Source organism: Geotrypetes seraphini, chromosome 3 (assembly GCF_902459505.1).
Source record: "Geotrypetes seraphini chromosome 3, aGeoSer1.1, whole genome shotgun sequence".
In the NCBI taxonomy this organism is placed as follows: domain Eukaryota; kingdom Metazoa; phylum Chordata; class Amphibia; order Gymnophiona; family Dermophiidae; genus Geotrypetes; species Geotrypetes seraphini.
The window spans coordinates 279,825,316-279,849,647 of NC_047086.1; the positions used below are offsets into that span (position 1 = coordinate 279,825,316).

At 45.3% G+C, this 24,332-nt stretch overlaps 1 protein-coding gene across 5 annotated transcripts in view; it reads left to right on the forward strand.

The window, feature by feature from the left end:
* The window catches only part of LOC117358015 (centromere protein J-like), a 324,580-nt gene that overhangs the window by 13,501 nt on the left and 286,747 nt on the right, over positions 1–24,332 (forward strand). For all 5 annotated transcript variants that reach the window (XM_033939403.1, XM_033939405.1, XM_033939406.1 and 2 more), the window contains exon 2: positions 1,589–2,131. In XM_033939403.1, coding sequence (XP_033795294.1) covers positions 1,589–2,131 — 543 coding nt within the window. The remainder of the gene's footprint in view (positions 1–1,588; positions 2,132–24,332) is intronic.

Consider the following 24,332-nt stretch of genomic DNA (forward strand, 5'->3'; position numbering starts at 1 on the left):
GAACACCTCAGATAGACCTCTTTGCAGCTCCCCACAACTACTAACAGCCTCAGTTCTGCTCCAGGATATACTCTCCTCATCGCCTCGAGGCAGATGCTTTTCTTCTGGAATGGACAAATCTCTTCCTATATGCGTTCCCTCCATTCCCTCTCATTCTCAAGACTCTGTTCAAGTTAAAGAACGACCATGCTACCATGATTCTGATTACTCTTCGGTGGCCGAGATAACCTTGGCGCTCCCTTCTACTTCAACTCAGCAGCAGGGAGCCATACCTTCTACCAGTTTTTCCATCTCTACTTACACAGAGTCAGGGATCTCTGCTTCATCCCAACCTGCAGTCTCTACACCTGACAGCTTGGTACCTCTCAACATGACTCCTCTTCAGTTTTCTCAATCTGTAAGAGACGTTTTAGAGGCTTCTAGGAAACTTACCACTAGACAATGCTATCACCAAAAATGGACTAGATTTTCTACGTGGTGTTTTTCTCATGATAAGGAGCCTCAACATTCCTCCATATCTTCTGTTTTGGATTACCTTTTGCACTTATCTACTTCTGTAGCTTATCTACTTCTGTAGCTTGCGAGCTTCTGCATCTGGGCTCTGCTGATGACATCACCCATATGTGAGAATAGCTGCCTGTTGTCCCTGGATAACACCTGTTACGGTAAGTAACTGTGCTTTTTGTACTGAGACACACTCATCACATTCCATGCACTTCTCTATCACTGGCCCTGTTTCACAATCTTCTAGCTCAGAAAGCATTTCTACATTATGGACCTCTTCTGCTTCAGTTTTCCCTGTGCAGTGGAACCTGGTTCACACTCTGTGCTCCCCCACCTGTTTAATGAGGCTCCCAGGTGAAATAGAGGTTTTTATTGACTGAGACAGAGGAGTTTTACCTGCCTGCCTCCCACTGTTCTGATGTAGCTAATCCTTCAATTATTTTTCCACCCCTCTCCCTCTTTCCTCTCTAATTAGTGCAGGAGTGCCTCAGCCTGTCAGGATCCTCAGACAAGGATAAATAAGCCTTTGGTGCAGGAATGTTTTTATTTCCTGCAGCTTTTGACTTTAGCTGATTGCTACTTGTTTTGGCTCTCTTTCTAGTGACAGAGCAGGTTCTTTTATTCCTTGGCTTAAATCTAGGGATTTCTTGGTTTGCCAACTTTTCCCTGCTGCTATTTACCATATATTACCTCAGACTATATGCATAATTTGATAACAGTTTTATAACTTTATGTAGCAAGTATAATTCTTTGTAACATATTTAACTCTATACAAAATTCTATGTATGAATATGTTGCCTGACCAGCCTAGAACTTTAATTAATGAGTATTTAATTAATGAGGATTTAAGATTGCACATAACATAATATACACATGTTGATCTAGCACCTGTAGTCCGTTGAGCCCTGTTGTAGTGGATAATATAGGTAGAAGACATCTGAACATTCTAAGCTTTCTCACTACGGTACTCTCTTCAACTGTGGGACTTTATGTGCTGATTACTGTGTTATAACATTGAAAATCTTTCATCAGATTTCACATTGCTTTTGGAACTGCACCAATTAATTACATGTTTGTTTTGCAGGTCTTGGAAAATGGAATTCCCTTTGCTTTCAGAGTGGAAGTTTTCTTTATTCTAAAAGAAAAGAACAAGTATGCCAAGTCGATACTGTCTGGATGCCACACACTTTTCATTTCTTTCCAGCTGGAATTACAGATTCATAGAATGGATTTTAGAAACCTGGACAAGGTAATAGATACTGTGAATGAAAGGATGCCTGATGTGTCAATGAGACTACCTGCTGCAGTGGTCCAAAATATGGAAAGTTCTGAAATCACAGCACGGCTCACCAATCATGACTACGTTTCTGGAGAGCAGGCTGACCCTGTTTGTAGCAGTAGCACTGCCTTGTTGGAGGTAGCAGAAGGAAGTAAAGTTTTCCAAGACATAGGGCAGCTAAACCATTTGGTTAATACTGTTCTCTATCCTCCTTTACTGACACCTGATCTATCCCTGGAGTTTCAGCGAGAAACTCTCCACACCAACAAGACCAGCAAGCCCATGGAGTTAGTCCACTGTCTGGAGAATAATCAGGAGAATGTGGTGCACAGTGCCGTTATGCCACAGGTTAGTTCATCAATCTGTCATTCACAAGCGAACTCCAACCACTCCTAATCTGTTAACACACACCTGTGCAAAGAAAACTGATGGATCAGATTTATCATTACTTTTGTTTATGTTTATGTTTATTCAGGTTTTTGATTGAACACTTTTTCGAAACTACAAAGCGTTGTACAAAATTTAAAATTAACATTTAGACAAAAATTTAACAAATAAAACTTACATTACTGTAATGACACATCTATTATTAATTGAATTATAATAAAAACTACATGACTGAGAACAAATACGTACTGGGTAAAAAGGACCGAAAAGCCCCTGGACACGAATAGGAAGAGGGGGAGAAATACAATCGGTATAGAAAATGTGAGAAACATTTAAGGTGAACACAAAAGGGAATTGGGAAAATAAATGTAAGAAACAAGATTAAATTAATTACTAAAACACAGTTGATCAGTTAAAAGCATCTTTAAAAAGAAAGCACTTTAAATTGCTTTTAAATTTTTGTAAGTTTTTTTCCATTTTTAAGTGTAAAGGAAGAGTATTCCAAATCATAGGGGCTGTCACAGAAAAGATTGAGGTACGACGTGTACCAATTATTTTTAAAGATGGAATGTTAAGATTATATTGAGAAATAGATCTTAAAGCTCTTGGAGGATCATATGGGATCAAAAGTCTGTCTATAAATGCTGGTGTATTGGTCTGTAAAGTTTTAAATGTCAAGAGGGCAATTTTATAAGTTATCCTGTATAGGACTTCTTGCACTTTGCTATAGAATTGATCTGAATGTTGTATACTGAAATTAGCATATATATATATATTTTTTTATATACCTTGTATATTTGGATAAAGCAATGTAGTTGCCATATTAGTCAACTTGAATGCTCAGAAATAAAGGTTACTACATAACAAAGAAAAAAAAAACAACCAACAAAAATATCTAAGGTATCTTTTTTATAGAATTAACTTTAAAGCATATTTTCCCAGCTTTTGGCAGCTAATAACCGCCTTCCTGAGGTCAGGACAAAATGAACAAAAGTTAGCAATACTAGAATATATATATATCTAATATAATAAAAGGCTAGTCGTGCATGCGCACTCCCACTGCGTGAGCCCATTTTCCGTGAGCTGTGGGGATCATGAGATGAGCCGCCGCTGCATCTTTCAACTAAAAATTACAATACGGCAAGGCAAGCAGGGAGCAGGCCAGACCGAAGCTCCGAATTTCTCCCCGATGTTGGCTTCAGGCGGCACGGAGGCTGTCGGCTTCTGATGGCCACACGAATCTCCTCACTGTCTCTCCCGGATGTCGATTGGAAGCTGCGCTTTGCTGGGGAAAGTGGCGGATGAGCTAGAGAGGGAGGGAGCAACAGCCGGCCGAGGCGAGGGCCTTTCTCTGCAGCAGGAACTCTTCAGCCCCATCATTGCCTGAATCACTCTGTTCCCTCTGGGCTTTTCACTCCTCCATGCCCCAGTTTCTCCAGCAGGTCTGCTCCAGCTGTCTCATCCGTCCACCTCTGGGGTGTTAGCAACGCTCTCGCTGTCCCCACGTCTCCAACCAACATTCCCCAGTCTTTCCTTCATTCCCATCGCCTCCTGATCAGCATCCAAACGCGTGGTTTAAACTTCATCATGTCACTTTCAAAATCAGAGGAGAAAATCCAAATGGGCTGGCCCAACCCCGAAAGAATTTCTCCTTCCCTCGCTTCTGTTTTTTTTGCTCTTTGGAGTCTGTTAGCTTTTTGAGGTTTTGAAAACTCATATTGCAAGATTGGACAGGGTTCTGTGCTCAGAGACGGTGGGGGGGGAGGGAAAAGAAAGGGAGGCCTACTGCTGGACGGGGGACAGGAAAGAGGTGCTGATGGACAGGGGAACAGACGGGGGAAGGAAGGGAGGCCTACTGCTGGACAGGGGGACAGGAAAGAGGTGCTGATGGACAGAGGAAGAGACGGGGGGAGAAAAAGGAAGGGAGGTCTACTGGACAGGGGGACAGGAAAGAGGTGCTGCTGGACAGGGGGAGATAAAAAAAGGGAGAAGGACTGCTGCTGGATAAGGGGAGCAGTGAAGGGGTGGTGGTAGACACAGGGAAGGTAAAAGGAAGGGAGAATGGGTGGACAGCTGAGGAAAAATAAAGACACAAAGAAAGACAGAAATACAGAAAGTGGCTAAGGAGAGAGAGAGAGAAAGAAATAAACACAGACACACACACATATATTCTAGCACCCGTTAATGTAACGGGCTATAATACTAGTATATATATATATATATATATATATATATATATAAATCATAAAAAGCATTCTAGGAGCAAGGGTGGATGGTGGGAAAGTAGGTGGGTAATCAGAAAATGACAGGCAGTGGAACATTTTAGAAAGCCCAGAACTTTAAGGCCCTAATGCGTTGTGATCCAACGCCACAGTGAAAGTTACTATAGCAGGAGCGATTTTTCCTCAACAACCGATGCTCAGCATGAATAACATGCAAATTATATGCATGCTATTCATGCAGAGCAATGACTAGGCACAGCTCCTCTATATTCCTCCTGTCAAATTTTTTTGCTGCTTTCCCTGTCAGTTGATCAGCTGAGTCGGCAGGACTCCCCAAAGACACCACGTCTTCGGGGTTTCCCCTGATGCTCATCTGTTTGGGTCTTCCCCTGTTGTCTCAGTTCTGAGCTGACGGGAAGCCCCAAGCAGTTAAGCGGCAGGGGAACCCGCTATCAGCAGCTTTGGGGAATCTGCCAGCTAAGCTAATCCATCCCTCCTGGGGTCACTCAAAGCCACTGATTACATAAAGCTCTAGTTTTCTTAAAATTTGCTATTATATTTGTTTAATGGAGCAAATTTCTTCATATTATAGCTTTAACTTTTATGTTTTCACATTCAGCAACGATACATTGATAAAAAGCCATTTTATGAAAAAAATCTAGTAGTTATTTATTAAATGAACCCTCAATATCTGCACTTTATTGTGGAATATAACATAAATTTAACATACTTTGCTAATAGCTAAACACATTCACTTTGGTGTAATCATCTATCATTGGTGTTCAAAACAATCAAAAAAGCAAACAAGATGCTAGGAATTATTAGAAAAGAGATGGTAAACAAGACTAAAAACGTTATAATGCCTCTATATTGCATTAGTGGTGCAACCTCACCTCGAGTATTGCATTCAGGTTTGGTCTCCTTATCTCAAAAAACATATAGCAGCACTAGAAAAGGTTCAAAGAAGAGTGACCAAAATGATAAAGGGGATGGAACTCTTCTCATATAAGGAAAGACTAAAGAGGTTAGGGCTCTTCAGCTTAGAAAAGAGACAGCTGAGGGGGGAGATATGATTGAAGGCTTCAAAATCCTGAGTGGTGTAGAACAGGTACAAGTGGATCGTTTTTGGGGTTTTTTTTACTTCAAGATTTACATAGGCTAGGGGACACTTGAAGTTACAGAGTAATACTTTTAAAACCAATAGGAGGAAATATTTTTTCACTCAGAGAATAGTTAAGCTCTGGAATGCATTGCCAGAGGATGTGGTAAGATTGATTGATTAATGTAGCTGGTTTTAAAAAAGGTTTGGACAAGTTGCTGGAGGAAAAGTCCATAGTCTGCTGTTGAGATAGACATGGGGGAAGTCACTGCTTGCCCAGGATTGGTGGCATGGAATATTGATACTTTTCTATCATATCAACGTTGATGGTGGCAGGTTCCACCTCACAACAAGCTAAGTGTTGCCTTTTTCATAAATGCTAGCTGTGTTGCACATAATTTATTTACACTTTTCAAGATATTTTAGGTAAATGCATGCTTTAGGCATATGCATTTTCAGTTTTCTATACACAGTCATATATATTTAAAAATCTTTTTATATACGCTAATTTATTAATTCGAGTCTCTCACACTTCAGGCTTCAGGCACATTCACATTATGCATTTTAGAAATCTAATGTTATAAATTTATCAAATTTTAATGTAATAGAAATTTAATATGAATTAATAATTTAGGGTTTTTGCAAATAAACGCGTTTATCACTTTACAATTTTAAAAGTATCATTACAATAAAGTTAGTGCTGCTGATAATAGTTAATTAAATAAATTTAGTGATTATAATAATTATAGGGAATTAAATTAAATTAAGTAGATTAATTATTTTGTTGGTAGGGGGTGGTGGACATAAATGATTACAACAATATACAAGACAGGAACTTGGAATGGTATACATCATAAGAGGTTCCAAAGACTGAAGTCTGTATAATTTATATGTCCACCACAGTTTTCTTTAAATACTCAATAAGGATCATGACTTAATTTTAATTTTAATTTTAATCTTAATATTCATGAAGATGGCCTGATTTAGATTTGATGTATGAGATGCTATTATGGCCTTGATTTCAGTTATGAATGTTATTAGAATTGATTGTTTAATCATTCCATACATTTATTGAATTATCTTCCCTTCATCTATTTTGTCTGCATTTATAGGGTTGATATAAATTTAAGGCCTTACTATATAATAACTTTTTGGATTTTTGTCAGGTACTTGTGATTTGCATTGGCCTCCATGAAAACGGGCTACTGGGCTTGATGGACCATTGGTCAGAGCTACAGCCTCAGCTTTCTGAAGTTGTATTTTTCACTTCATAAGATGCAGGTTTTTTTCCCCTAAAAGTGGGTGGAAATGTCTGTGCATCTTATGGAATGAATATTGCATCACAGACCATGATGTCACATATACGGTACCTTTTTTCGCCTTTTTAAATTCTGGTGGTCTAGCGGTATATTGGCAGGAGCGCACTTTCTGTGCTTCTGCCCCACACTGAGACCCTCGCTGGATGGCTGCCTCAGAACTTGCGGCCAGTGGCACATAAGGCAGGAGCAGGTCTCGCGAAAACTGATGGCAGCCGTTCAGGAAGCAGTGCGGGCCCAGGCTGGAGTGCGAAAAGCTCGCTTCTGCCTTGTGCGCTGCTGGCTGCGAGATCTGAGGCAGCTATCCAGTGAGGGAGGGACTCAGCGCAAGGCAGGAGCATGGAAAGCTTGCTCTTGGTGATACACCACTGGACCATCAGGAATTTAAAAAGTACGAGGAGTGTAAAAAATTGTTAGTCGGCTGGGATGGATCCCTCCTGTCTCTTCCTACCGCTAGACCACCAGAGAGGGGACAGGGTATAGGGCAGGGAGGGGAGGGGGGACAGGGTACAGAGCGTGGCAGGGAGGGGGAACAGGGTGCAGAGCCTGGCAAGGAGTGTGGGGTTGGGTGCAGAGCCTAGCAGGGAGTGAGGGGGGCTTGGTGCAGAGACTGGCCTAGAGTCTAGAAAACTAGAAGAGTGCTTGAACCTTAAAATGTCTCCTGATTTGTTAATGACAGTGATGATGGTTCTTAATACCGTTGTTGACTTTACATGGTTGGAATATTATTCTGCTATATTTTATTAAGTATATTAGTACTTTTTTGGGGGGTGAGGGGGTGCTGGGTGGGGGGAGGCCTTGCTTTTATCTCTCAGGGCTCATCAGAGTACAGGGCTCTGTTTGCAAGGTATTTTAGATGATTTTGACTGGGCCTCCCCGGTGGCGCAGGGTTGTGCTTTTGCCTTTTTGATGGTCTTTTATATTGTTCTTCCTTACTTTTGATTGCTGACTTAGTTCCCTGTTCATATGCTTTTGTCGCTCATGTAGCTTTTGGGTGATCTCTGCTCTTTACATCTATTTATATTGTTAGTGTCTTGTCGGGGACAGTGGAACTGTGGATTTTGGATGGGGGGTGGGATGGGGAGGTTGGGAATGGGGGGTGGGAGTTGGGGAATTTGTTGTGTATTTTTTGAAAGACATGTACCTTCTTTGCTATGTTTTATCATTTCTCTGTTCAATAAAAATTGATTTCAAATAAATATATTAGTACACCATTTGGTTCAGAATATTTTTTTCTTGTTTTCCTCCTCTAAACCTAGATGTGTCTTATAGTCAGTCAGGTGTGTCTTATAGTGCGAAAAATACGGTAATCCTCCACTGCCCCAGATGCATTAGATAGATTGTGAACCCACTAGGATCAATAGGGAAAAATGCTTGAAGTACCTGTATATAAACTGCTTTGAGTAATTGGCTGGCCCGGAACGTCCTCTCTGACGTCAGAATTAACGTTGGAAAGAAGACTTCTTGTCGGCGATTAGTTTCAGCAACGGGGAGGTAAGTTTGCAGCGGCGCAGACCGGGGGAAAGTAAGGAGAGAGGCGCTTTTTTTTTTCGCGGTAGGGAGGGAAGGATGTAGGCAGGCAAGCTGGCTGGCTTTAGCGTGGCAGGGAGGGAAGGAGATAGGTAGGCAGGCAGACAGGCTGGCTTTGGGGGTGGACAAAATCAGGAAGGCAGTGGGGGGACATAAGAAGGAGGCACTGGGGGCACTAAAGACACGGGTAGGGGGCACTATGGACACAGGACAGAGGCACTTGGGGCACTATGGACACAGGACGGAGGCACTGGGGGCACCATGGACACAGGCACTGGGGGCACCATGGATACAGGAAGGAGGCACTGGGGGCACTAAGGACACGGGAAGGAGGCACTGGGGGCATTATGGACAGAGGACGGAGGCACTGGGGGCACTGTGGACACAGGACGGAGGTACTGGGGGCACTATGGACACAGGACTGAGGTACTGGGGGCACTATGGACACAGGAAGGAGGCACTGGGGGCACCAAGGACACAGGAAGGAGGCACTGGGGGCACTATGGACACAGGATGGAGGAACTGGGGCCACTAAGGACACAGGAAGGAGGCACTGGGGGCATTATGGACAGAAGACGGAGGCACTGGGGGCACTATGGACAGGATGGAGGCACTGGGGGCACTGTGGACCAGGATGGAGGCACTGGGGGCACTATGGACACGGGAAGGAGGCACTGGGGGCACCATGGACACGGGAAGGAGGCACTGGGGACACTATGGACACAGGAAGGAGGCACTGGGGGCACTAAGGACATGGGAAGGAAGGAGGGAGGGAATAGAAAAGGACAATTGTTGGGCTTGAGTGCAGAAAGAAAGGATACACAGTCAATTAATAGATGTCCCCTTTTGATGAAAAAAATAAATGGTCACGTTACCTCTGACTTTCTCTGCAGCAGAATCGGCAGCCGCGCTAAGGTGCAGGAAGGTCTCGCGATGAGTCGTCTGCCGGCTCTTCTCCGGAAGAAGAAAGTTACGTCGGAGGGGGTGGACCCACCAGATGCAGTCATTGCGGGACTTTGCCACAACTTCCTGCATCTGCCAGGTCCACTCCCTCCGACGTAACTTACTTCTTCTGGAGCAGAGCCGGCAAACAAGTCATCGCTGGACCTTCTAGCATGTAGCTGCTGAGTCCGCTCCAGAGCAAGTATGTCGGAGTGGGGTGGACTTGTAGCCGGCAGCTACAGTCATCGTGGGACCTTGCTGCTTGAAGGGAGAGAAAGGAGCAGGATTGCTGGAATGGAAGAGTGGTGGAGGGAAAAAAGGGGGCAGTGTGATATGAAAGGGTGGTGCTGATGGAATTGATGTACAGAGAAAGGGGAGACACATAAGGGGAAAGTATATTGGAGGGAAAGAAAGGGGGCAGATGCTGATTGAAGAGGGGTGGATGGCGAGAGAAAGGGCAGACATTGAATGGTAGTGGGGAGTCTATGCTGGATAGAAATGTAGATGGGAGAGATAAGGGAGCAAATGTAGGAAGGAAATGGGAGGAGAGAAAGAGGGGAGCAGACGCTGGATGGAAGTGGACAGAGAGAGGAGAAGGTACTAGATGGAAGGGTTGGAGAAAGAGGGTACATAATGGAAGGAGGGGATAAATAAAAGGAGGGCACATGATGGGGAGAAAAGGATTGAGTTAGGGAAACACTGGAGGGGTGAGGGAAAGTGGCAAGCTTTAGGTAGACAGTAAAAAAGGACATTGATGAGAGGTAGTAAGAACGTAATCTAGACAGATGCAGAAAATAAATTGAAAAGGAAAATGAGGGAAAAAGGGAAAGGGATTGCAGAGGAGAGGGAAGGAGAGGAGAGAGATGCTAGACCAATGGGGGTGAAAGGAGAGATGGAAGGGGGAGGCATACAGTTTCTGGAAGGGGCATAGAAGGAGAGAAGATGCCATATAGTGGAAGAGAGACGGCAGACAGTGGATGGAAGGAAGAGAGTTAGAAGAAGATGAGGAAAGCAGAAACCACAGAAGACAGGTAGAACAAAAATTTTCTATTTATTTATTGCTTTAGGAGACATGTGTCACTGTTTCTGTGGTGCACTGTATGCAGAGTCCAGCTTCTTACTGGTTCAATTTAACCTTTGTCTATGTATTTCTATTTCATCCCCCCTTTTACAAAACTGTGGAGCGTTTTTTAGCACCAGCCGTGGTGGTAGCAGCTCTGATTCTATGAGTGTCAGAGCTGTTATCACCATGGCTAAATCCACACTACAGTTTTGTAAAAGAGGGAGGTGTTAGTTTGTGATTACATATTCCATATTAGGTGAAGGTATTTTGTGTGTTCGAAAGATATGGTTTTTTGTTAGGATTGACTGCAGGATTGATCTGTACTAGTCTGGCTTGTTTAGTTTTGCAATTAATGTATTGATGTACTCATGTGTGACGTGTGGCTTGTTACTAAAAATCATGTTTTTCGTACAGATGGGAAGGGGTGTCAAAAAATGATGGGCCCCGGATGTCACATATGCTAGGTATGCCACTGCCTTCCCCCCCTTGTTTCCTTTTAGTTTTTAGTCGGGGGTGGAAAATGACACAGGTTAGAAGTGTTAGGAAATGTGTGTCATCTAGGGTATGGAGGCTAGTGGTTTAATAAGGGGGAGGGGAGCGGTCTTCCCTGGGCACTGTCTTAGTGGGGGCGCTGGCACCCCTACTCCTCTCCCCTCTCTGCTCCTTCACACCCCTCTCGTCGCTGTATGCCTTCTTTTCTACACCCCCCCACCCACCCCCACCGTACCCCTAGCTCTTTGCCGGCATGAGCAGCAAGTCCAAGACGCTGTGTTCCCGCTAAGCTGCGCTGGCGTGCGCTGGCGCACAAAATATTACATCGCAGCGCACAAGTTTCTCGTCACAGCGCACACACGCGTCGCAAAGGTAAGGGGAGGCTGGGGGAGGAATCGGACGTCGGGGTGGGGGTTTGGTTTCCGACCCTGGCGGTGGAGACATCTAACCTCGGCCTGCCCCGGAACTCTTACTGCAACAGTGACTTCCTGTTCCTGCCTAGACGGGCAGCTGCTGCAGTAAGAGTTCCGGGGCAGGCCGAGGTTAGACGTCTCCACTGATGGATACAGCGCCGCCGCTATAACATTTAAAATAATAGCGATCGGGGGGGGGGGGGGGGGAAAGGTGCGGGGAAGTCCGGAGCTGCAGGGCCGGCGTTAGAGGGAGTAAGAGTTGATGGTGCTGCAGGGTCCCGCGGGGGGAGGGAGGAAGAAAAAAGAGGAACCGAAGCATGGCAATTTTGGGGGAGCAGGTGTGGGGAAGTCCCGCGATGACTCGTCTGCTGGCTCTGCTCTGGAAGAAGTAAGTTACGTCGGAGGGGGTGGACCCGGCAGACACAATCATTGCGGGACTTTGCCGCAACTCCCTGTGTCTGCCGGGCCCACCCCCTCCAATGTAACTTACTTCTTCCAGAGCAGAGCCAGCAGACGAGTCATCGTGGGCCCTTCCAGCATGCAGCTGCTGAGTCCGCTCTAGAGCAAGTACGTCAGAGTGGGGTGGATTGGCAGCAGGCAGCTACAATCATCGCGGGACCTTGCTGCATGAAGGGAGAGAAAGGAGCAGGACTGCTGGAATGGAAGAGTGGTGAAGGGAAAGAAAGGGGGCAGGGTGGTATGGAAGGGTGGTGCTGATGGAATTGATGTACAGAGAAAGGAGAGAGACATAAGGGGGAAGGATATTGGAGGGAAAGAAAGGGGGAAGATGCTGATTGAAGAGGGGTGGATGGAGGGAGAAAGGGCAGACATTGGATGGTAGTGGGGAACCTATGCTGGATGGAAGTGCAGATGGGAGAGATAAGGGAGCAAATGCCAGAAGGAAATGGGAGGAGAGAAAGAGGGGAGCAGATGCTGGATGATAAGTGGACAGAGAGAGGAGAAGGTACTAGATGGAAGGGTTGGAGAAAGAGGGTATATGATGGAAGGAGGGGATAAATAAAAGGAGGACACATGATGGGGAGAAAAGGATTGAGTTAGGGAAACACTGGAGGGGTGAGGGAAAGAGGTGGCAAGCTTTAGGTAGACAGTAAAAAAGAACATTGATGAGAGAGTAGTAAGAACATAATCTAGACAGATGCAGAAAATAAATTGAAAAGGGAAATGAGGGAAAAAAGGGAAAGGGATTGCAGAGGAGAGGTGTGGGAGAGGGAAGGAGAGGAGAGAGATGCCAGACCAATGGGGGTGAAAGGAGAGATGGAAGGGGGAGGCATACAGTTTCTGGAAGGGGCATAGAAGGAGAGAAGATGCCATATAGGGGAAAAGAGACGGCAGACAGTGGATGGAAGGAAGAGAGTTACAAGAAGATGAGGAAAGCAGAAACCACAGAAGACAAAGGTAGAAAAAAATTTCTATTTATTTATTGCTTTAGGAGACATGTGTCACTGTTTCTGTGAAGCATTGTATGCAGAGTCCAGCTTCTTGCTGGTTCAATTTAACCTTTGTCTATGGGAGGGGTTAGTTTGTGATTACATATTCCATACTAGGCGAAGGTGTGTTCTGTGTGTTCGAAAGACATAGTTTTCTGTTAGGATTGACGGTGTAGGATTGATCTGTGTTGGTCTGGCTTGTTTAGTTTTACAATGGGTGTATTGATGTACTGTTCACTGCAATATGTAAGATGCTGCCTTTTCCTAGGTGACGTGTGACGTGTGGCTTGTTACTAAAAATCATGTTTTTCGTACAGATGGGGGGGGGGGTGCCAAAAAATGATGGGCCCCGGGTGTTACATATGCTAGGTACACCACTGCATTATGTAAAGATACCAGAAAGCTGGAGAAGCAAAAACTTTAAGTAAATTGTTATTCTTCTAAGTTTTGAGTATTTAACCCTCCCACAATCTCATGGGCACTCATTTCAAGTTTATTGAGATTTTGATTTAAACGCAATATCAAATATTTTCAATGTGTATAACAAAAATAAATTTTGGGAAATAAATAAAACCATTTGAACAATAAACATACAAACATATCCATAGATGATTAAAAATACATAAGGAGTACAAGGATAAACTACATTTGTTTACAAATGCGTCCTCCGTGCCTGCTCATAAATTTGTGGAATATGTAACTTGTCGCTCATGCATATTTTTTTTTGCACACACCTCATCAATCCTTAGAGGGAACCTAGGCAGCCTAGGAAGTGACGTCGGAGAGAGAGCCAATGCAGGCAGCAAGTTGGTGATGCTGCTCAGGCCAGAAAAGTTAGAGGTACGGGGGGAGGGAACAGGCACATGCATGGGGCAGAGGGGATGGGGAAGGAACGGGGGATGAAGAAGAGGGTGGGGGAGGGATGCCACTGCCCTGGGCTACACCACGGGTGGAGGTGAATAACTAAAAGCAAAAATTCCCTAGTCTGAGTTAGAGTGAGTACTGCAGGAGCCTGAGAATGAGGTCAGGGGCATGCATTTTGCATATGCAAAGAAGCCTAAGTGGATTACCTTTTAAAGCCTTGTTCTCATTTTGAGAGTTAGATCCCAGAAAGATCACTGGAACGCCTCCTTAGAACAAAGTGAACTTCTGTCAGGAAGAATTGGATTTTTGTAAAACCCGGAATGAAAGATTCTCAAAACTTGCCAGTAAAATCCAGCGAGACTATGTAGTGCACGTAGTGGGAGCAATATTTATTTTACGGACGATTCTCAACATAATAGTATGCAAATTATATGCATGTTATTTGTGTGGAGAATTGCCAGTAAAGAGCGAGAGGAACTGTGCCTAGCAATTGCTTTTAAGCACAGCTCCTCCTTCGTGTCAAAGCTGCTCTCCCTGCCCCAATCAACTGAGCTGCAACTCTCCGCAAGTCCTGCCAGCTCAATTGATTATCCAGCAGGGAGAGCAGAAGAGATTTCCCCTTGCCTGCTGCTGACCAGACCCCCTTCAACACAGTAACCTAAGATCAGCAGGAGGGATGCCTCAACCAGCGAACCCCGACAGCCCCCCCTGACACTCTAATACTACTACTATTTATTATTTCTATAGCGCTGAAAGGTGTACGCAACGCTGTACATTCTAACAGTCAATAGACAGTCTCTGCTCAGAAGAGCTTACAATCTAATTTAGACAGGACATTTCAGGGTTGGGGAAATTATAGTGGGTATAGGTATCTGAGAGTAGTGAGTGGGAGTTAAGAGTTGAAAGCAGTTTAAAAAAAATGGGCCTTTAGCTTAGATTTGAACACTGCCAGGGACGGAGCATGACGTATTGATGCAGGTAGTCTGTTCCAACCATACAGCACTGCAAGAAAGAAGGGACAGAGTCTGGAGTTGGCAGTGGAAGAGAAGGGTACAGATAAGAAGGGCTTTTCTACCTGTCCTGCCGCAGCACACATAGCCGACCGGAAGTCTTCTCCGATTTCAGCGCTGACGTCGGAGGGAGGGCTTAAGCAAAGCCCTCCCTCTCTCCGACGTCACCGCTGACATTGGGGAAGACTTCAGTCAGCTATGTGTGCTGCGGCAGGGCAGGCAGGAAATAGAAGACGAGCCTCACGGCTTGAGCTCCATTTGGATGAGAAAGTTGGTAATTTGTTGGCAAATGAGGGCTGGACACAAACGTGGGATGCAAAGTGGGACAGAAGGAGGTCGAACTTGGGAGGCAAAGGCGGAACACAAAAGAGGGGAGGGAGTGCGTTTTTGGACACAAGGCATGAACTTGGAAGGGAAAGAGGTGGGGGAGGGAGTGTGTGTTTGGACACAAGGCATGAACTTGGGAGAGAGGATGGAGGAAGGGAGGGAAAGAGGTGGGGGAGGGAGTGCGTTTTTGGACACAAGGCATGAACTTGGGAGAGAGGATGGTGGGGGAGGGAGTGCAATTTTGAACACAAGGCATGAACTTGGGAGAGAGGATGGAGATGGAGGAAGGGAGGGAAAGAGGTGGGGGAGGGAATGCTTTTTTTGGACACAGAAGGCATGAACTTGGGAGAGAGGAAGGGAGGGAAAGAGATGCTTAGGTGGGGGAGGTAATGCATTTTTGAACACAGAAGGCATTGGCTTGGGAGAGAGGAAGGGAGGGAAAGCGATGCTGAGGTGGGGGAGGGAATGCGTTTATAGACACAAGGCATGGACTTGGGAGAGAGGAAGGAAGGGAAAGAGATGCTGAGGTGGGGGAGGGAATGGGTTTTTGGATACAGAAGGCATGAACTTGGGAGAGAGGAAGGGAGGGAAAGAGATGGTTGTGTACACGGGGAAGAAAGGAGAATTTTGGTCATAGGGAGGGAGTGAGGTACAGATGAGAGGGAGAAATATTGTGGTGGAACGGACAGATTGAAATGGATGCAAGAGGGAGGAATGATGGACATAGTGGTGAAGGGAATGGATGGAGAGATGTGGCATGGTGCTGGAGAGGGGTGATAGAAGGAGAAATGTTGGGCATGGGACTGGTGGGCAGGGGCGAAAGATGAGAAAGGGATAAATGCTGGACCATGGTAGGAGGAACCAATGGGCAGAAACAGAAGAATTTACAGAAGATGGGAAAGCGGAAAAAAGAAACTGGGACTAACTTGATGGAAAAATAAGTCTCCAGAAAACAAAGGTAAAAAACGGAATTTATTGACTAAAATATGTTAGCTTGGGAAATGTATATAGCAGATGTCTTTGTATTGTGTTCAAAAGAAAAGGAAATGCATTTCTGGTTTTATTTCTACAGTGTTGAAGTACTTGCTGACCCTTGCTATGACTGGTGGGGATCCCCAAGCACAGCTAGCAGAGGACCTCCTCTAGAGATGACCAGAACTCCTCTCCACCAATCGCTGGCAGCATCCATGAGCCACTGAGGTGCCAGCATCTGTGACTCAGGGACGCTACTACTGCCTGCCAAGCTTGGCAAAAGAGACCCTCAGCCAACTGCAGAGGAAGTCTTCAGCTGAAAGCTTGGGGGTCCTCATCAGCTGAGTATTTCTATTTTATATTTACATTAGAGGCTCTGGTAGAAACCCGTTTAGAAAGTATGTATTCTTCCCAATTAATATTTCCAAATTAATAAAGTGTCTTTGCTGGGTCTCTACCAGAACCTTTAATTCAGTAGCATAATTAAATGAAATAACTATTTCTGAAGTTTATAGGGATGGGCGGGGATGAAGGGGATTCCTTGCGGGAACGGGTGGGGACGGAGGGCTTCCTCACAGGGACGGGTGGGATTTCTGTCCCTGCGCAACTCTCTACAATGAAGCAACTTGAGGAGAGGGGTAATGTGAGAATAATGGCTCTCACAGAATATGAGTCACACAGCAGCATTATGAAGAAGCGAGAGACGGACGCACAGGCAGCCCGAGAGAACTACGTTGCAATAGTCTAAGTTCGAGGTGACGAGAGCCCACTCCCTCCTGCCGCTGCCACTGGGCCCCAACACTCCCAGCAGGAGGGATGCCCACTCCCTACTACCACCACCACTACCGCATCAGAGCCCTAACAAGCCCCCCTGACACTCCCAGCAGGAGGGATGTCCATTTCCTCCTACCGCCCCCTGACATGCCCCAGACATCCCTTGTACCTTTCAGATGATTGTCGGCCAGAGTAATGCCAATTCCCTCCGGTCGGCAGGCTTGCCTCTTCAAAATGGTGGGCCTTCACCTTCCTGGTGCATCCAGAGATGCACCCGGGAGGGACCTAAGGCACTGATTGACCCAGGCGCTTAAGTCCCCTTCTCTGATGACTTGATTATATGTGATGACAAGTTTGATAAAGACGAATAGTAGGTCATCTAAGACGGTCATTGGAGAGTGTGGTGCTTTGTATATCAAGGCGAAGGATAGGTTTCTGTTGTGACCTACCAAGAAGGTGAGGCAATCTAGTGCATCTAGTGTGATGGCGTCTATCAGTCTTGGGTTGAGATTGGACTTAATGATGGTGACTACACTTCTACTTCTAGTGCTGGTGCGTAAAAAGCTAATGCTTAGTATCCTGGTGGGCACAGCTTACCCAGGGTAGCTTCATCATTGTTTTTGAGCCCGGTTTTGGTAATTAGGAAGATGTCCCATTTACAGTATGCGAGGAGGTCATTTAGCTACTAATGACTGGGGAGTCAATTCTGAGTAGTTTGCATGAGCTTCAGTAAAGGTGTTGCAATACCTGAGCTTCAGTAATAGTGTTACAATATATGAGCTTGAGTAATGGTGTTACAGTACATGAGCTTCAGACCTTGCATTTGCCACTGCCATTTTGAGGTTATTGGGTGGGTAGAGGGGAGAATGATGGGGATAGGCCTAAGGTATCAGGGTCTGTGTGATAAGGATTTCCTGCGGAGAAGGTGGTTAGAGCTATAGCTTCAGCACCCTGAGGTTGTGGGTTCAAACCCCATGCTGCTCCTTGTGACCCTAGGCAAGTCACTTAATCCTCCATTGCCCCAGGTACCTTAGACAGATTATGAACCCACCAGGACAGATAGGGAAAATGTTTGAAGCACCTTTGTTTAAACCACTTTGAGTGTGGTTGTATAACTACAAAAAGTTGGTATACAAGTCCCATATCTATCCTGGCTTATGATGATTGGGATAGTGGAATACATGCTGGCAAGGAGAGTGGCATAAGATAGGAGAACACATATTGTGCATTGGTTTTATGAAGGTAGTGTAATTCTGAATGCCTCTGTGGTAGCTAGGTTAGGCTATAGAGCTTTGGTTAGGGATATAGAGATTTGGTTGGGTAGCAGGTGAAGTGTGTTGGGGATGATTGGTGTTTGGGTCTATGTCAGCGATTTCAAACTCAAACCCTTTGCAGGGCTGCATTTTGGATTTGTAGGTACTTGGAGGGCCGCAGAAAAAAATAGTTAATGTCTTATTAATGAAATGACAACTTTACATGAGGCAAAACTTGTTATAGTTTATAAATCTTTCCTTAATTGCTTATGATAATTTCAGCTATACACAGTTGAAAGCAGTGCAACATGCAGAAAGTAAGGTTTAGATAGTTTTTCACTTTCTGCATGTTGCACTGCTTTCAGCTATGTATAGCTGAAATTATCAGAAGCAATTAAGGAAAGATTTATAAACTATGCAAAATTGTGATTTCGATTCTAATCTAAAGTATCAACTGCAAGAGACAAGATTTTGGTGTAGTCCTCTAGGCTTTTTTGTAGAGGGGAGAATCAATATTCAACTTGTGACTTAAGTGTCCGGTGGTCGCTTCCGCAACTGCCTTCAGCTCTTATCTCCTCCAGCACCGGACCCAACCGCCATCTTACAGCAAGCAGTCACCGCCAGGAGAGGTGCTGAATTTTGCGAGAGTTCACGAGATTATGTACACACGCACAAGCTGCACTGCCTCCAATGATTACCTTACGTTCTGGAATGTTGCCTGCCTAACTGCTGTAACCTCACGCAAGCACTTTCCTGCATCTGTATGCAATTGTCCTCGCCACTCCACCTAACAATCGCGTACAGATGCAGGAAAGCGCTTACGTGAGGTTATAGCAGTAAGGCGGGCAATGTTCTAGAACAATGGTAACATACCGAGGGCCTCAAAATAGTACCTGGCGGGCTGCATGTTTGAGACCACTGGTCTATATACTGGACCAGGGTCTCAAACCTAGGGATGGGTGCAATGTGTGGGTATGGAGACTATCTCGAGAGGTCTTCTGGAGTTAGCATATGCATTGTCAAGGGTGCAGTTTTATAGAAGCAAAAAAGGCCATCATAGGGTCGAGTAAGGAGAAGTTTGCAGAACAACTTCCAGTCTGAGTTGCAAAGAAATTACGGCTGGATTTCATTTGTTTTATTCATATCCTTAGGGTCACATTTGGTATTATGTACTAGTATAAAGGTTTTTAAGTGTTTTATTTTTTGTAGTATTCTCAATAACATCCTGTATTTTTCGATATTATGTATAAAAGTGCTATGTTTATTTATTGTATTATTCTCAATTTATTGTATTATTCTAAATTTTACTTATTATCACTCATCAATATATTCTTTATAACATTTCATTATTACTATTTCTGATGTTTAATTGTTCATAAACATAAGTGCAGTATAGATTCAACATTTTGATTCAATTTCTGTCTTAGGGGAGGGGCATTTTTGATAGGACATCTGAGTTTGGATGTTTTAGGAAAGACATCAAAAAATCCAGTAGAGAAAATGTCTATTTTCAAAACTGCAAGATGTCTATCATTTTTTTAATGACCTATCTAGATGTTTTGACCCATCGGTGTTTCTATCTTTTTTGGCCATTTTCGAATACAAAAATATCCAAATGAAAACCACACAAAAACAAGCTATTGGGACATCCAAGCAGCCAGCATTCATAGCAAACTGGCCACACAGACAGCTGAGAAGAGCAGAGCAGAGAGGCATTCTAGAGCAGGGCTGCCCTACTTCGGTCCTCGAGATCTACTGGCAGGCCAGGTTTTCAGGATATCTACAATGCATATGCATGAGAGAGATTTGCCTGCAGCCCATTCCTCGAGCCTGATTATGTCACATTGCAGATCTTCACAATCCCCCTGCGTCTTCACTACTCTGAATAACTTTGTATCGTCCACAAATTAATCACCTCGCTCGTCGTACCTATGTCCAGATCATTTATAAAGATGTTAAAGAGCACAGGTCCAAGCACCGAGCCCTGCGGCACCCCGATGGTGACACTCTTCCAGTCCGAGTATTGTCCATTTACCCCCACTCTCTGTTTCCTATGCTCCAACCAGTTTTTAATCCACGTGAGTATTTCACCCTCTATTCCATGGTCATCTTATCTTTTTTGAAAATGAGCCCCCACAGCATATAGTTTGCATGGTCATATATTGGTCAATTTTGAGAAACAGTAGTTTCTGTTTTATTTATCTCTGAGAATGCCACCTGATAAATGGGTTGCAAAACGACTTGCACTTTTGCTATTTTAACACCATCTTTAGTCACTTAAACACCATCTTTAGTCACTGTTAAACATTGCTTTCTGTCCACTTTGGAGAGCCGCTTGTTTAATGGGCAATAATTTGCATACATATTGACATCACCAAATCTTGTTGGGATGGAGTCCTTAGGCTCTTCTAATGTGAATTCTTGTCAGGATTGTGCAAATTAGGCGCTTCAGGAGCATTCTTGCACCACATGCCATGTGGCACAGCCAGGAGGGGCGGCCGCACAAAGCTTAGCCTCTCCCCTGGTCAAGCAGGTGACAAAACGCTCAGCTAGCCCAGTGGGGCAGCTTTCTTTATTTTTGGGGCTCAGCATGGCTGATAGTTCCTTGCGTACGGCTGCGGTCCCCCCGCAAACTATGAAACATATGGTTAAGTCATCAGAGGGTGACTGTGCCCCTGAAGCCAGAGACTTTCTCAGAGTTTCTTAAATAGTTGTGAAAAAAAAAGTCAAAGCAGGCGTTCTTCTCTTGTGCAGTCCTCTCCACATCCACTGCATCTCCCAGTGGCGTTGCTTCTCTGGGCTTGTCCTTGTCTTAGTCAGCCACTGTTTCTGATCTTTATGCTGATGACTAGCTTACTGAACCCTTATTTCAAGTTGCAGCACTTCCAAGGACGGGGGACTAGGAGCTGTATGCTGGATCTTCAGATCTTTTGGGGGCTCTAGGACTTGGGAACAATCTCGCAGTTCTGCGGTTTTGCGGGATCTTATTTTTGAGTGTTTGCAGGAATTGCATTTGATTACTCAACTGACTATGTCCTCTTCTTCCTCCTGGCTTTGTGGTGTTTGCTCATAGTCTTCCACCTTTCCCTGGCACCCTGATATGAGCGCTTTACTATCAGAGCAATGGGACTTTCTGGTCTGTGCTCTTATGTTAGTGAGAGCCATGTCTTGCTTGTACCCTCTGGCACTGGAGTGCCCGCAGGCTCTGGATCAGCCTATTTATTTAGTATTTTTAGTATTTATATACCACTTACAACCTTAGTGGTTTACATTTAGGTGCTCAAGCATTTTTCTCTGTCTGTCCCGGTGGGCTCACACTCTTCCTAATGTATCTGGGGCAATGGGAGATTAAGTAACTTGTCCGGGGTCACAAGGAGCAGCATGGGATTTGAACCACTGTGCCACACAGGTACCTAACAGCACCTCTCATCCCAGGGAAAGTGATGTGATGCTGGATTGCCATTTGGACATACCGGTAGTCCTCTGGAGGCTTTCTGATGTAGCTGCTTGGGCTTTCAGGCTGCTTTGACGGCATCCGTTTTCTGATGTGCCTGTCTATCTTGCCTGCACACCCTGGAGAGTGAGGCTGTCGATTTTCCTCCTCGACTTCGCTTATGTGCCTGATGCTTTGTGTCTTATGCAGGTTTTGGCGTTCTCCATTTCTGCCCGCAGAATGCTCTGGATTAGACAATGGGCTGGTGGTTCCACTTCCCAGGCTACTTTGTCAATACTTCACTTTCAGGGCAGTTTGTTGTTTGACGAGAGCCTGGCTGACCTTATGGATTCTGTGGTGGTCAGTTGCCTTAGGACTCTGCTTGATAGTAGACCCAGACTGTCTAGGGGTTCTAGTCACTCTATTTTCATGGCTCCAGGTCTTACAAGTTCTGCATCCCCTGCCAAGAAGGTGCAATGACACCAAGCTGGGGGACCCCCATCTACAGATAGGGGGCAGGCTATTAGCGTTCCTGCTGGCTTGGGTTTGCATTTCATCTGACCAGTGGATTCAGGACTTATTTGTTCAGGTTGCATTTGGAATTTGCCTGACCTCTGACCCAGACAAGGTACTCAAGTACAGGCCATTGTACAGCGCTTGCTGGATATTCAAGTTCTAGAGTGGGTGCTGCCTGATCTTTTGGGCTCTGGCAGATACTCCATATACTTTATCATACCAATGTATGGTTCAGACAGCTGGAGGCCTGTTCTGGAGCTGCAGCATGTACATGAGGTTCTCAAGATTCCACACTTTCACATGGGAAAAGTGTGATCTGTCATAGCAGCCGTGGTCCCAGGAGAGTCCCTTGCCTCTCTGGATTCATGGGAGCATACTTGCACATTCTGATATTTCCAGCCCACTGCAGATACGTGCTGTTTCATGTCTTGCACAACCATTATAAGTTTTTGGCTTTGCCCCTTGTACCTTCGCCATGGTAGCGACTTATTTCATTAAGATGGGTCTGCAAGTACACTCTGTCTTGGCTGACTAGTTAGCCAGAGCTCCCTTGTTGGCCAAGGTTTCACACATGGTGGATCAGGTGATCCAGGTGCTAGAGGTCCTTGGTTGGATTGTGCATTAAACAAGGGGCAGTCTCTCATCCAAGCAGTCTTGGAATACCTGGGTGTTCTCTTCGACCCTATGGGCTGTGCCTGGCTTCCAGGAACAAGTAGATTGATTCTGCATTCCCGAATTTCTTCCCTTCTCCAGCTCCTTTGGCATGGGACTATCTTCAGGTCCTGGAATCTGTGACTGCCATGTTGGATGTGGTTCCTTGGGCAAAAGTGCACATGCATCATTTCCAGCAAGTCTTGGGATGCGTTACAGACCAGTCTTCCCTGGATTCTGGAGACTCGGGCCAGCCTTCTTAATGACTTTTCCTGCACTCACTGTGCAAGTGCATACCACTGCAGATTGCCTTCTGAGTCATAGTGCTGACAGATGCCAGCCTTCAGGGCTGGGAAGCATGCTGCAATCAGCCTCTCATTCAGGGGTATTGGATGCCCTCTCAGTGAAAATGATTGATCGACTGATCAGAGCTCAGAGCCCTTTGGCTGGATCTAGTGTGCTTGCAGAAGACTCTGGAGGGCCAAGTGGTCAGAGTCTTCTCCGACAATGCAATGGCAGTAGCCTATGTCAACTGCCAGGGAGGTACCAGGAACAATTCTCTGGATCAGGAGGCCCGCCTTCTCTTTCTCTGGGCGGTATGCCACCTCCAGGCGCTCTCAGCAGTGCATTTGACAGAAGTTGACATTGTTCAGGCTGACTTCCTCAGCAGACAGTCCTTGGATCAGGGCAAGTGGGCACTGGCCCCATCGGAGTTCCAGGCCATTGTGTGGTGCTGGGGTCTGTCCCGCTTCAACCTCATGGCCACGGCAAAGAACATGCAAGCAATTGAAGGTCTGAGCTCAGAAGCAAAGGTTTTGACGCTCTGGTGCAGCTGTGGCCTTAGGAAATCCCCCTATATGTCTTTCCTCCCTGGCCCATGCTAGGCTGAGTCATTCAGCGGATTGCATTCCATCCGGGTTATGTTATTCTGGTGGCTTCAGATTGGCCTTGCAAGTGATGGTATGCAGCTCTGTTGCATTTTTGCTAGGATCACGGCCTTCACTTGAGCATCCATCCTGACCTACTTCAGCAGGGTCCGGTCTGCATGGAGGACCTGGGTCACTTTACTCTTCTGGCATGGCTCTTGAGCTTGCATCCTTAGACTACAGGGGCTCTTCTGCTATGGTCCTTGGCATTCTTCTCATGTCTAAGCAGTTGTCTGCTGTATCTGCTTACGCTACAGCGTGGAAGACTTTTCAGCATTGATGCTCTCAGGACCAAATGGAGCTGTATATCGATCACTTTTGGTGGTGCTGGTTTTTTTTTTGTTTTTTTCCAGGCTGGTCTTGATCAAGACCTCTCTGCGGTGTCCCTTTGGGTTCAGTGACTGAGCTCTCTTGTTTTCAAGCCCGGGGTCGTCCTTAATCTTTTGTGTCTCGCCCTGATGTTGCCATATTTCTGAAAGGGGCTGTTTGCCTTAGATCACCGATTTATCTACTGTTCCCTCCCTGGTGCTATCTAGTCTGTTCCAGACTTTTGGGATGATTCCTTCTTGTCCTTGATGCTCAAGATGTTTTTTTCTGATTGCTGTTCTGTCAGCGAGGTGTCTCTACGGATTCCAGACTCTTTCTTGCAGTGAACCGTTCCTCTGAATCTCAGAAACTATGATTTCTTTGCGCAGGGTTCCTTTCTTCCTGTCGAAGGTAGTTTCAGCTTTCCATGTTAATCCATGTTTGCCTATTTTTCAGCCTACTGGATGAAAGACACAGGATCGTATTTTGAGGAACCTGGATATGCACAGAGGGCTTCTTTGCTATCTGGAGGTCACAAATGAGTTTGTCTTTCTGACCATTTGTTTGTGCTGACTCATTTTGTCAAGCGGGGTGTTCCCGCTTCT